At 43.2% G+C, this 14,609-nt stretch overlaps 1 protein-coding gene and 1 pseudogene across 3 annotated transcripts; both read left to right on the forward strand.

The window, feature by feature from the left end:
* Positions 1–1,752: 1,752 nt before the first annotated feature.
* On the forward strand, positions 1,753–11,219 carry RPS29 (ribosomal protein S29). 3 transcript variants are annotated; one of them, XM_050796953.1, is made up of 3 exons: positions 1,753–1,873; positions 2,109–2,208; positions 10,678–11,219. In XM_050796953.1, exons 1-3 carry the CDS (start codon positions 1,812–1,814, stop codon positions 10,705–10,707), a joined length of 192 nt encoding a protein of 63 aa, XP_050652910.1. In that variant the 5' UTR covers positions 1,753–1,811; the 3' UTR covers positions 10,708–11,219. The 3 variants fall into 3 exon arrangements, with proteins under 3 accessions (XP_050652910.1, XP_050652911.1, XP_050652909.1); XM_050796954.1 differs by lacking the exon at positions 10,678–11,219 and adding an exon at positions 4,449–4,656; XM_050796952.1 differs by lacking the exon at positions 10,678–11,219 and adding an exon at positions 2,781–4,548.
* LOC126958543 (60S ribosomal protein L32-like) lies at positions 10,711–11,219 on the forward strand (annotated as a pseudogene).
* Positions 11,220–14,609: the final 3,390 nt, after the last annotated feature.

The raw sequence follows: 14,609 nt of genomic DNA on the forward strand, positions 1-14,609 counted from the left end.
AAATATTATGGAGACCAACTAGGAGAGGCCTGAGAAAGTGTGGACAAATGTTAGATTAGCTTTTGTGAGGCAAACGGCTTTTAGAAACCACACATTAGTGAATGATATAAATTATAGGAAAGTTGTAGAAACTTGACATTGGATATTGCCCAGTGAGGCTTTAAAATAAAATACCTTTTCATTCTTATCACTAGGCCTTTTGTGCATCTTCTATTCTAGTTACACAAAGTTGTTTGCCTTACCTTGGCTCAAGTGCTTTCTTTCAACAGGCATTCCCTTCTGTCAAGTGCTGCCTGTAGAAATCCCATTCTTCAAGGTCTACCTCAAAGGTCTCTCAAATGTACCTCAAGCTGGAACTAATTTCTCTTCTTCGCTCCTCTCATACTTCATGAGCACACCCATCATTGAATACAGAATATTTTCCTTAGTTGTATACGTGTTGCTGGTGCACAAACGTTGTATGTTGAGGTCTTGGAGATCATCCTGTTTTCCACAGTAGATTAGATTAGAACATTTTGAGGGCAAGGAACAAGTTATATGTAGTTTACAAATCTCTGACTCCCCTCCTTCCTTAATCATATAATACAATGCCTAACTTAATGATTGGGTAGGGGGACCCCACTAGAACCCTGACATAACATACCTTAAAGAAGTGTTGTATTTCAATTTATAAGAGTTTATATGTAAAAGTTTCTTGAATTGTTGCACCCTGTGCTACATTTTATAAATCTACTTAAAGCTTTGATTTCAGAGCAGTTTTATCTGGAGGCATTATAAATGACCATATGGAATTTTAGGCATCTTTCAGCAGAAATTCGTTTATTGACATTTTTTTTTGCATTTTTGCATTTGCTTTTCATTAGTTGTTTTGTCACCAAATTATCTAGTCAAAGCAGCATACATTGCACATTACTTGCTTACTACTTTACATTCAGCCAATTACATTTAAGAATCAAATACACTAAATGCCAAAGAATCTCATTTTTTTTCTGGAATGGTGTAGGTGTATTTCTTGGAGGAGTGTGTCAAAAAAAATAAATTTGAAAAGGTACTCTGTTTAACAAAATAAAAGCAAACCCTACCGTTGACTCGTGATTATTACAGCTGATTTTAAGTTGTTTTGTAAATTTATTCCAGTAGGTGTCACTGGTGAGTCGAGGGAAAAATCCTTTCCCAAGTGTAACGTTTTAATGAAAAGAAAGTAAAAGATTTAATCAATAAAAGAGGCTATGAATATGCATTTCTTTAGAGTTCAAAATTAACGTATTTATTGTTCAAAAGAGACAGGGTCTCGCTATGTTGCCCAGGCTGGAGTGCAGTGGCTATTCACAGGCGCGATCCCACTACTGATCAGCACGGGAGTTTTGACCTGCTCCGTTTCCGACCTGGGCCGGTTCACCCCTCCTTAGGCAACCTGGTGGTCCCCCGCTCCCGGGAGGTCACCATATTGATGCCGAACTTAGTGCGGACACCCGATCGGCATAGCGCACTACAGCCCAGAACTCCTGGACTCAAGCGATCCTCCAGCCTCAGCCTCCCTAGTAGCTGGGACTACAGGCACGCGCCACCGCGCCCGGCGGTCGGATAGTGGCGCAGAATAGCACTAGAAGCTGTGGTATGGTGACGTCATCAACTGGGACGGCCCACAACGCCTCTAAGATTTCATTTTATTCACCCCGCGAAACAACCTGAGCACACTGCGCACGCGTTTCCTTTGAGCACTGCATTCTGGGTAAACTGTCTCAAAAGTTTGAAGAGCGCATGCGTGGGCGAGCTCATTCCTTTTACCTCGTTGCACTTCGGAGAGCAAGATGGGTCACCAGCAGCTGTACTGGAGCCACCCGCGAAAATTCGGCCAGGGTTCTCGCTCTTGGTGAGAAATAGTTTGTGATTTTGGGGAAGCGTTGCTATGGAGCGCTAGGCTGCTTAAAATCTCAAGTAGAGGGGATCACGGGCGGCACGAGGGAGCAGGCCGACTGGGAGCCGCTGGTGCCGCCATTACAGGCCTGTGCTGGGGCCTGGAAGTCCCGGGATGCGGGTAGTAGCCGTCTGAGTGCGGAGTCTTGTAATTTCTGTGATCTGCAAAGCCGCTGTCTTTTTTCTTACAGTCGCGTGTGTTCAAACCGGCACGGTCTGATCCGGAAATATGGCCTCAATATGTGCCGCCAGTGTTTCCGTCAGTACGCGAAGGATATCGGTTTCATTAAGGTAGGCGTCTGCAGGCGTTCTCCATGTTTGTGTGGGCGGAGGTCGTGGTGGTTCTTTATTTTTTCTGCGAAAGACAACCGACAGATCTTCCCTGGGGTGGTAAATCTGAGCTTTCGACCAAGAGCTTTTCCTCTTATTTAGTTGGTAGCTGGTGACAGTGTTGATGGTTTGGACAATCAGATTAATAGAATGGAGAAGGTGAAGGACTTAGTCATTCCTACCCACTTTTACATAGATAGCTTAGTCAGTTTTAGGTGCCATGTATTGTGTTGGGTGAAATTATTCACTTTACAGAGGCTACTAAAGTTGTTTTACATTTCTTTCACTTATCGATCTTATAAGTACCTATTCTCGAGACAGGGTCTCTCTCGGTCGCCCAGGTTGGAGTGCAGTGGTGGTGTTTTGGCTCACTGCAACCTCGAACTCCTGATCTCAGGCGATCCTACTGCCTTGGCGTTCCGAGTAGCTGGGACTAAAGGCTTTCGCCACCACGCGCGGCTTTACCTAGATATTTTCTAACCAAATAAATGTATTAACCACTGACCCCAAGTTTTTTTTTTTTTTTTTTTGAGACGAAGTCGCACTCACCCAACCTGGAGTGTAATGGCATGATCTCGGCTCACTGCAACCTTCGCCTCCCCGGTTCAAGCGATTCTCCTGCCTCAGCCTCCTGGGTAGCTGGGATTACAGGCGCTCACCACCATGCCCGGCTCATTTTAATTTTTATTTTTAGAAGAGGGTTTCGCCATATTGGTCAGGCTGGTCTCGAACTCTTGAGCTCCTGATCCGCCCGCCTCTCAGTGCTGGGATTACAGGTGTGAGCCACCGCGCCCGGCCACCCTAAGTGTTTGATAGGGTCATATACTGGAATGAACTAAAAGTTTGGGGTCAGAAAGCTATTAAGATTCAGCAAACAAGGGTCCGCTATTTAGTGCTTCTATCTCTTGATCACCTTAAGCAAATGTTTATATGAAACTTTTGGCTTCTAAAAATCTTTTAAATAGTAATTTGGGGTTTTTTAAAGGTGAAAACGAATTTATTATTGACTCCTTGAGATAAATTCACCAGCTTTTTGATTCTTAATTATTTTGTATTGGACAATACTGTTCTATAATGATGTAAATTTTTTTTTTTTTTTTTTTTTTGGAAACTGGGTCTCCGTCTTTTGCCCAGGCTGGAGTGCAGTGGTGTGATCTCAGCTCACTGCAACCTCCCCCTCCCGAGTTCAAGCAATTCTCCTGCCTCAGCCTCCCGAGGGGCTGGGATTACAGGCGTCTGCCACCACGCCCGGCCTGTTTTTATTTTTTGTGGAGATGGGATTTCGCCGTGTTGACCAAGCTGGTCTTGAGCTCCTGACCTCAGGAGATCAGCCGCCTTGACCCCTCAGAGTGCTGGTATTACAGGCGTGAGCCACTTGGCGCCCTGTTGTAAATTGTTAATATGGATTCTGCAATGCAGCAGGGACAGAGAAAGTACCTTTAAATTCAGGCTTGACAGCCTTGAACAAATACTTCAGTATATGCTTCTTGTTAAAATGAGAAGGTTCGCCTAATTCGAGAGGTATATTACACATAAGAAAATGGACCTTGGCCCACACCCTAGCTCTGTGTCCTAGATAAACTGTGGGCCAGGCGAGGTGCCCCACGCCTGAAATGCCAGCACTTTGGGAGGCTGACAAGGTGGGCGGATCTCTTGAGCCCAGGATTTCCGCGAGAAGCCTTGCCAACATGGCGAAAACCTGTCTCCACAAAGATTAGCCTTGTATGGTGGCCCGCACCTGTGGTCTCAGCTACTCACGAGGCGGAGATGGGAGAATCGCTTGAACCCAGGAGGCTTAGGTTGCAATCAGTGGAGATAACTCCATTGCACGCCAGTCCGGGAGACAGCGAGACTGTCTCAAAAAAATAAAAAGATGAACAGTGTAATTATAGTTGCCTACTGAAAAACTATCCTGTGCATTTGGTAAAGATCATTTATTTACTAGTGTTTTGTTTTGGGAAACATTACTTTGATGGAAGAAGCGGGATAGCATTACCAAAAATCATTTTAAAACATAGTTGATTTCTGGAGTAGGCATTCAGTAAATATTTAAACTATGTAGAACCTGGTGTGGTTAGTTTGGGTAGGTCAGAGATCCAGTTAAACATTCTATAATGAGCCATTTTTTTTTTTTTTGGGTGAGAATCAAGTAGAGATTAAAGCATTTTGAAATAAATCATTATCTGCTTTTTTTTTTTCAGTTGGACTAAATGATCTTCCTTCAAAGCATTATCCAAGGTCATCTACTCAGTGAAAAACTATGATAGTTCTTTGTACATAAAATAAACATTTGAAAAAACCCTTCCGTTTATGAGTGATCTTCCTTCAAAGGATTATCCAAGGCATCTACTCAATGAAAAACCATGATAGTTCTTTGTACATAAAATAAACATTTGAAAAAGCCCTTCAGTTTATGAGTGTTTTAATATGACTGGAATAGTTAATTGGTTATAGAAATTTTGTTTTGTTTTTTTTTTTTTGAGATGGAATCTTGCTCTGTGGCCAGGGAGGAGTGCAGTGGTGCGATCTCTGCTTACTATAACCTGGTTTCAAGCCATTCTCCTGCCTCAGCCCCCACGCTCAGCTAATTTTTGTATTTTTAGTAGAGATGGGGGTTTCATCATGTTGACCAGGATGGTGTCGGTCTCTTAGTGATCCGCCTGCCTTGGCCCCCCACGAAGTGATGGGATTTCAAGCGTGAGCCACCACGCCCGGCAAGAAATCTTTTAAAAATTTAAATTTTATTACGTTCTCAATATACTTGTCTCGATGACTTATTTTCCCTGAGTTAACATAAAATTGTAGCAGCCAGTAAACTGATAAATGCCAGTTTTATTTTTATACTTTGCAAAATGTGTCAGGTTCATGCCAGTAATCCCAGTACTTTCGGAGGCCAGAGTGGGAGGACTGCTTGAGCCCAGGAGAACACCCTGGGCAACATAGTGAGACCTTGTCTCTAAAGACATTTTTTTTTTTTTTTTGAGACAGAGTCTCGTTCTGTCACCCAGGCTGGAGTGCAGTGGCACCATCTCAGCTCCCTGCAAGCTCAGCCTCCCGGGTTCATGCTGTTCTCCTGCCTCAGCCTCCTGGGGACTACAGGTGCCCACCACCAAGCCCGGCTAATCTTATGTATTTTTAGTAGAAATGGGATTTCACTGTGTTAGGATGAGAAAAAAATGTTTTAAGGAATTTATATATGTTCACACAACTTTTGGAGATACAGGGTCTTATCTGTCAATGTGTGCATGTTCATATTTGTGGAGAAAAGCAGTTGGGAGTATTTGGAGGGGTTGTCCAAGTTGTAAAAAATCATGGTCCTGAAAGACGTCTACTGAGGGACTCAGTAAAAGGTGAAGTGTAGGTGTAGTGTGTGGTTGCTTTAACATTGGTAATGCAGGTGACTGACATGAGATGGAATAAATGAAGGTAGGTGAAAATTCTTGGGACTTGACATGCTGTCATCTGGAAGTCTATTAGAAATGCCCTGTTTGGGTATACCCTGTGCCTCCTGAATTGGTGTACATTTGAACAAGAGCCCCTATGTGATCCAGGTTTGGAAAGTAGTGTTCTATCACTTGTGGACAATAATTGTACAAATACTTGAGTTCCTATATGCCAGACAGAATTCTGTAGTGAATGAAAAGTTCTCTTTTGAATTTATGTGTTGATAGAGCAGCAATACATGATAATGTGCGGTATTTGAAGAAAAGCAGGGTAAAAGAGGTATATGTGCCAGATGTTGAGGTCAGAGAAGAAAGCCATACTTATATTTGGCTTTTGAACTTAATAGACGTGACAGCATAGATTGTGTGGGGAAGAGAATTCCTGAATGGAATCAGAAATGGCAAAGTTGTGGATGAAGAGTGAGAAAGTCGGTCAGGGTCTGTAGTAGCCTTGTAGGTTATAGTTAGATATTGTGAGATTAGCATCCATTTGGAAACTTATTTTCGTAGAGGTGGGGTATTACTGTGCTGTCCAGGTTAGTCTGAACTCTTGGGATCAAGTGATCCTCCTGCAGCCTCCCAAATAGCTGGGACAACAGGTGTGCACTACTGTGCCCAGCAGTGAACTAAGTTCTTAAGAACCAAACATATTTCAGTGAGGCAGAGGTAGAAATAAAGCTATTGCAATAGTCTAGGCAAGTGATTTTGGCTTGCATTAGGATAGATGGGAGTGGTTGAGATAGTCACTACTTTTTTTTTTTTTTTTTTAGACAGGGTCTTGCTCTATCACCCAGGCTGGAGTGCAGTGGTGCACTGCAGCCTCAATCTCCTGGGCTCAAGCTATCCTTCCACTTCAGCCTTTTGAGCAGCTGAGACTACAGGTGTTCACCACCATGCCGGGATAATATTTTGTGTTTTTAGTAGAGACGGGGTTTGTTGTCCAGGCTGGTCTTGAACTCCTGGGTTCAAGTGATCAGCCTGCCTTTGCCTCCCAAAGTGGATTACAGGCGAGCGCCACTGCAACCAGCCTTACCGTGGGAGACAAGGTTTGTTGAAGGAACCGATATGGGAGATAGGAGTAGATAATGACTCCTAGGGGCTGGGCGTAGTGGCTCACTCCTGTAATCCCAGCAGCTGGGGAGGCCTAGGCGGGAGTATAGCGAAAATTTAAAAGAGAAAATTAGCCGGGTGTGGTTGTGCATGCCTAGCTACTTGGGAGGCTTGTGCCACTGCACTCTACCTGGGCAACAGAATGAGACCCAGTCTAAGAATGACTCCAAGGATTTTGGCCTGAGCAACTGGAAGGATAGAATTACTGTTGAGATAGGTCTTCCCATTTGGGAAGAATAGAAAGTTCAGTTTGGACATGTTGACTTTGAGACATGTCTTATACATCCAAATAGAATCTGTTTTAAGCAGAGAGTGAGTGATCAACTATATTGTGTGCCTCTGATTAAGACAGAATTGGTAACCCCAGTTTCATCTGAGAGGAGGGGAAGTGTGACAGAAGAGAAGCTGGAATGAGCATCTTAACTGGCTGCAGCTAAATTATCTTTGCCAAATTTTGTTTGTTTGTTTGTTTGTTTGTTTTGAGATGGAGTTTTGCTCATGTTGCCCAGGCTGGAGTGCAGTGGTGTGATCTTGGCTCACTGCAACCTCCCCCTCCTGGGTTCAAGCAATTCTCCTGCCTCAGCCTCCTGAGTAGCTAGGATTACAGGCATGTGCCACCATGCTCGGCTCGTTTTGTATTTTTAGTAGAGACGGGGTTTCTCCATGCTGGTCAACGGCTGTTCTCGAATTCCAGACCTCAGGTGATCTGCCCATCTCAGCCTCCCAAAGTGCTGGGATTGTAGGCATGAGCCACCGCGCCCAGCCTTTTTTTTTTTTTCTTTTGAGATGGAGTGTTGCTCTGTTGCCTGGGTTGGAGTGCAGTGGCATGATTCCAGCTCACTGCAACCTCTGCCTCCCGGGTTCAAGCGATTCTCCTGCCTTAGCCTGCCAGGTAGCTGGGATTACAGGCATCTGCCAGTGTCTGGCTGATTTTTTGTATTTTTAGTAGAGGCAGGGTTTCACCATGTTGGCCAGGCTGCTCTCGAACTCCTGACCTGAGGTGATCCACCTGCCTCAGCCTCCCAAAGTGCTAGGATTACAGGCATGAACCACTGCACCTGGCCGCCAATTTTTTGAAAACATAATTGAACGCATTCCTAGTATGTTTCCCTTAGAAGGAGCTTGTAGAAGATAGGGACACTGGAGCTTAAGTTTCATAAGCTTCATAGTAAATCCACCTATGCGCCTAACCCTGAACCCCAGGTGTATGTGATGATAAAGTTGGTGTTGGGGAAGAGTCTAGGAAAGAACCAGGTTTCAGTCTGGGTAAGGAGGTGGGAAGAATATTGGGAGATGAGGTTGAGGATGTAAAAAACATTTATTGGTAATGGGATGAGCTGGTATTGCAGATAGAGTAGATGAGAAGCTGTGTCAGCTAAGCAAATGTAAAAAAAGTTTGGGAGATGTTGAGAGAAGCTTACATATGTAGTGGTAAGTTAGGTCCACAAGGGTGTGAGATGTGTTTGATTTGGTCATGAGAGTCTCTTGGATGAGCTGGGCTCTGGTCTAGTGGGATGGCCTGGTGTAAATTCCGTAAGAGACGTGCAGTGCCTTAGGTAATGGAAGGGAAACACCTCCTAGCCAGTCCTATCCCTGTGCGTACATGGTGGTAGTAAGTGGGAAGGCTGCTGTGGATAGGTGGTCTGGCTTTTCTAGTAGGGGTTGAATAATGCTTACTTGATAAATATTCTGTTTTAAAATTTGTCACGTGCCAGACATTATGCTAAGTGCTTTATGCACATTGCCTTTTTCAAGTCTTGGAGTACTTTTCAGTAGATGTTATCATCATTACATAACCAAGGAAACTGAGGCTTAGAGATTAAGTAATTTTCAAGGTCTCCCAAAGAAAGAGACAAAATGACTGGAACTGGCTCTGTCTGACATCAGTGCTTATGCTCTTAATATCCATAACACACTTATTGTAAGGTTAAAGGACTGTGCATCTCTTATTCCCAAAGATCACTTAGTTACTTGAGGGCAGGAGTAAATGTTTCCTTTCATATTTACATGTATACCAAGCACATAGCAAGATGCCTTGTAGATTAATAGGTCCTCATTTGTTGGGGAATTGAACTAAATTGCCTAGTAAAAGCTCAATAAGTGTTGATGGCAAAAGATAGTAGGTGCTATAGGAGAGACCCAAACAACCATTGGAACATAGAGGATCTATTCTTTCTTTTTCAAAATTTATTGTAGAGACAGGGTCTTGCAATGTTGCCCAGGTTGGCCTTATACTCCTGGCCTCAAGTGATCCTCTTGCTGGGACTACATGTGTGAGCCACTACTCTGGCAGAGGATATATTCTTAGGTTTGGATTCTGTCTTAGTGTCTTTGGGCCACTGTAACAAAATCGAGTAGACTGAGTGGCTTAAATAACAGACATTTATTTCTCACAGTTCTGGAGGCTGGGAAGTCCGAGATGAAGGTGCTGGTAGATTTCATGTCTGATGAGAGCTGTTTCCTGACTCATAAATGATGCCTTCTCATTGTGTCCTTACATGGTGGATAGGGCAAATGAGCTTTCCTGGGCTTATTTTATAAGGGGACTAATCCCATAAGGGTTGACCTCTCATGGCCTAATCTCTGTCCAAAATGCCCCACCTCCTAGAACCCATAGGCTAGGGTTTCAACATGTGGATTTTATGGGGAACACAAACATTTTGGCTATGGAATCTCCTTTAATACAACAACTCCCTGAGGTACAGTTCCCATTTTACAAGTGAGGTGACTGAGGCACAATGAATAAGTAACTTTCCCAAGATTGTATAACTAGTAAGAGAGATTCAACCAGGTAGTGTGTCTTGAAAACTGCTCTTACCACTAAACTGTAAATGTTCAACAAAAAGTGAAAGCTGACTGGGCGTGGTGGCTCACACCTGTAATCCCAGCACTTTGGGAGGCTAAGGCGGGTGGATCACAAGGCCAGGAGTTCGAGACCAGCCTGGTCAACATGGTGAAACCCTATCTCTGTTAAAAATACAAAAATCAGTTGAGCGTGGTGGTGTGCGCCTGTAATCCCAGCTACTTGGGAGGCTGAGGCACAAGAATCGCTTGAACCTGGGAAAGGGAGGTTGCAGTAAATCAAGATCATGCCACTGCACTCCAGCCTGGGAGACAGAGTGAGACCCTGTCTCAAAAAAAAAAAAAAAAAAAAAGTGAAAGCTTTGGTAAATATTGGTAGTCTACAAAATTGCCGAAAGAAATAATTTTTTATAAAAAGTGAAAGATTGTATATGTGCTACAATTTTATTATGTTAAACTACACAGGGAAAAAAAATCAGAAGGAAACATGTCATTATGTTAGCAGCATTTGACTTTGGGTGATGTGATTTAAGATTTGATTTGCAGCAGTGTCTGATTAAGACTCATTTAGAGATTGAGTATCCAGAGACTGCAGTATATAATGTCCCTGGTACCAATATTGCTAGCGAGGCTTCTGCTCCTCCTAAAAGAGCTCATTCTATTTTTAGATTGCTTTGATAGTAAGGTTTTTCTTAGGTTGCTATGATTTCATTCTACTGATTTTGACTGATACTCATTGATACTAATTCTGTGTTATCCTGTACAAACCAAGTGTACTCTCTGCCAAAAAAAAAAAAAAAAAAAAGGGGGGGGGGGCTAAATATTTAGGCATGAAGGCTCTCATATATTCCTAGAATCTTCTTATTTCCAGTATAACCATCTCTGATTATTTCAACTGTTTCTCTAAGACATGATTTAGAGTGATCTTTGGTGTTCTCTGAATTAATTCCACTCAATCTAGATCCTGATAGTGACATAACATGTTTCACAGGGCGGGCATGCAGTAAAAATTTATTGAATTTGGTTGGGCATCATTGCTTTTTCACTTTTTGTGGGTCCTCTTTTACCATTACAGAAAGACCTGAGCTCTTTTCTTTGGCACTAGCCTATGGAGGTGACACCCATCTCCTCCATCATGGCCATCCTCAGACCCCTTGTGAAGCCCAAGATCGTCAAAAAGAGCACCAAGAAGTTCACTGGGCACCAGTCAGACTGATATGTCAAAATTAAGTGTAACTGGTGGAAACACAGAGGTATTGGCAACATGGTTCATAGAAGGTTTGAGGGCCAGATCTATGCCCAACATTGGTTATGGGAGAAACAAAAAAAAAAGACAAAGCACATACTGACCAGTGGCTTCTGGAAGTTCCTGGTCCACAATGTTAAGGAACTAGAAGTACTGCTGATGTGTAACAAATCTTACTGTGTTGAGATCACTCATGATGTTTCCTCCAAGAACTGCAAAGCCATCTTAGAAAGAGCAGCTCAGGTGGTCATCAGAGTCACCAATGCCAGTGCCAGCCTACACAGTGCAGAAAGTGAATAGACAGCGAATGTGTTTGTTTTATTGGGATTTAAATAAGACCAATAAAACTGTAAAAACAAAAACAACAAAAACCAGAGACCCTGCCTTTTAGACAGTTATTTGTGTGGCTAATGCCCCCAACAGTTTTATTTTTTTAAATTTTATTATGTATTGTTTTTGAGATGAAGTCTTGCTCTGACTGGAATGCCGTGGATGCAAGCTCAGCTCACTGCAACCTCCACCTCCCAGGTTCAAGCGATTCTCCTGCCCCAGCCTCCCAAGTGGCTGGGATTACAGGTGCCCACCACCACACCTGGCTAATTTTTGTAGAGATGGAGTTTTACCATGTTGGCCAGGCTGGTCTCGAACTCCTGACCTCAAGGGATCCTCCCACCTCAGCTTCCCAAAGTGCTGGGATCACAGGTGTGTATTAGTTCATTTTCACACTGCTGATAAAGACATACCCAAGACTGGGAAAAAAAAATAGGTTTATTGGACTCACAGTTCCAAGTGGCTGGGGATGCCTCACAATTATGGTGGAAGGCGAAAGGCACTTCTTAGATGGCAGCGGCAAGCGAGAAATGAAGAAGACATGAAAGCAGAAATCCCTTATAAAACCATCAATTCTCGTGATACTTATTCACTGCCACGAGAAAGTATGGGGGAAACACTCCCATGATTCAGTTATCTCCCACCGGGTCCCTCTCACAACATGTGGGGATTATGGAAGTACATTTCAAGATGAGATTTGGGTGGGGACACAGAGCCCACAAACCATAATCAAGGCATGAGCCACCATGCCCGGCCTTCAACAGTTTTAAAGCAGACTGCTTGCGTAACCTCTGCTAGGACATCGTTCTTTAAAACTATCTTTAATGGTAATTGGTATATTAGGGATTTGGGTTTTTAGGTAGGCAGAGAAAAAGCACTTCTAGTAGTACGATTAAGAAGGGTATAATAAAGTATTTTAATTTCCTCAATATCCACAAAAATTGAAAAAAAGAGGCCAGGCACAGTGGCTCATGCCTGTAATCCTAGCCTTTTGGGAGGTTGAGGCAGGAGGATCGTTTGATGCCAGGAGTTCCAGATCAGTCTGGGCAACATCAGGAGACCCCATATCTACCAAAATTAAACAAAAGTACCCCAAAACAATTAGCCAGGCGTGGTGGTGCATGTCTGTAGTCTCAGCTACTCAGGAGGCTGAGGTGAGAGGATCACTTGAGCCCAAGAGGTCCAGGTTTCAATGAGTCGTGTTTGTACCACTTAAAAAAAAAAAAAAGGCTGTATTATTAGCTGTTTCTCAGGAAGGTTAATGTAGAACATAAAAGTCTCAGTTTGTAATATGTGTGTGTAGGAATCAAGGCTATACAGGGTCCAAAAATTAGCCTAGATTATGTGTGCTAGTTCCAGTTATCTTCTATCTTTTAGAATTTTAAAAGAATAGAGGCAGAAAGTCACAAGCTTAATCTAGATGAGGTAATTATCATTTAATGTCTTGAACATAAAGTCATTTGCTAAATTAGAATTTTTTTTTGGACATGGCCTTGCTCTGTCACCCAGACTGGCATTTAGTGGCACAAACATGGCTTATTGCAACCTCAACCTCCTGGGCTCAAGTAATCCTCCTACCTCAGACCCCAAGTAGCTAGGACCATAAGTGCGCACCACAATGCCCAGCTAATTTTTATAAAATTTTCCATAGAGATGGAAGTCTCACCATGTTGCCCAGGCTGGTCTGGAACTCCTGGGCTCATGCAATCCTCCCTCCCTGGCCTCCCAAAGTGTTGGGATCACAGGGGTGAGCCACTGTGCTCAGCCAGGAAATAATTTAGAGAAGCCAGAACTGGCTTCCTTTGGTGAAACTCCTTTTGTTAAATTCAGCCTATTATGTATGTCGATGGTGACCACACTTTGAGCAGATTCTAGACTAGACCTTCTGACTGCTATAAACAAATGGTGGATTCCCATTATTAGTTTATGGGACAGAAATATTGAAGGCCTGTAGAACTATAATGCCTTCCCCTTCTTCTTTCACTCACCCACTTCATTGCTCCTATTAGGCCCCTTAGAAAGAGATCCCTGATGCCACATACAGTGGCTCACACCTGTAATCCCAGCACTTTGGGAGGCTGAGGCGGGTGGATCACCTGAGGTCAGGAGTTCAAGACCAGCCTGGCCAACATAGTGAAACCCTGTCTCTACTAAAAATACAAAAAAATTAGCCAGGCATGGTGGGAGGTGCCTGTAATCCCAGCTACTCGGGAGGCTGAGGCAGGAGAATGGCGTGAACCTGGGAGGCAGAGCTTGCAGTGAGCGGAGATCGTGCTGCTGCACTCCAGCTTGGGCGACAGAGCGAGACTCCATTTCAAAAAAGAAAAAAAAGAAAAAGAAAGAGACCCCTGGCTGCCCGTATAGCTGTGTAGTTTGAGAACCACTGATCCTGGGGCAAGGACTCAAAGTCTCTGGCTCTAGAAGTGGCTGGTGTGGACCTCAAGTGGACCCTGTTCCAAGGGTCCAAAGGACACATTTCAGGAAGCTGTACTCTAAGCCTAAATGACCAACTTTGCCTTCACTTTGGACATATACAATCTGGTCATCTTCCTTGATTTCTGTTCTTTCCTCAGGCCTTCCAATTTCTTCGTGGGTGACCCCTCTTCACCAGTGATTTGTTCCGAGTCAGCTCACCAGACCCAGCAGGCTACCACTAAAGGTTTATTGTAAAACCATGATTAATTCAGATAACCTTGAAATACTTACATAACATCACTGACAAATAGGAAAGGGACTACATTTCCATTGATAGAGAGTATGGGCTAGAGTTGCTAAGGTCTGGAAAAAAGGCAGGAAAGTGAAGTATCTGGAGACGCAGGGAGAGAAAGAGACTGGTGTTAAGAGAAAAATCACACCTTTTTCCTGCTTGTATCTTACAGTGGTTCTACCACCAGTGATGCAGGATCCCTCTGGTCTCTCTGAACACATTTTAGGACAGGCCCGTATTCGGGAGCTGACTTTGTAACTTCTTACTGTATGTAATCTAGGTTCGAATGGGATCATCGTAGGTGTGTTTATGACCTGAACTGTAACAGCAATGAAATAGAAAAAAATGGTTTAGTTTAATAATAGTGTTGTAAGAGTATAAGTTCCAGTAGCTTCATGTACATTGTACAACCCAATAATAATTATGCTGACCATGTAAACAGCTCCCTCGTGTAGACTGAGACTCCATTGCCAAACATCAAGCATTAACAGCAAGTGCTAGAAAAATCAATAAGCCTTTACCCAGGGAACCTAAGATAAGTGGGTTACTAAAACCCCTAACAGTTGCCCACAAAGAGTAATATCTCATTATTTTAATGCCAAAGGAGGTTTTCATTTCATTTCCTAAATAATAACAAGATCGCATATTAAGGGACAAGTTGATGGAGTGATGAAATTCCTGGCAGCACAGACAAATCAATAAGAGGCTAAAATAAAAAGAAAAG

This window comes from Macaca thibetana, chromosome 7 (assembly GCF_024542745.1).
Source record: "Macaca thibetana thibetana isolate TM-01 chromosome 7, ASM2454274v1, whole genome shotgun sequence".
Taxonomy (NCBI): Eukaryota; Metazoa; Chordata; class Mammalia; order Primates; family Cercopithecidae; genus Macaca; species Macaca thibetana.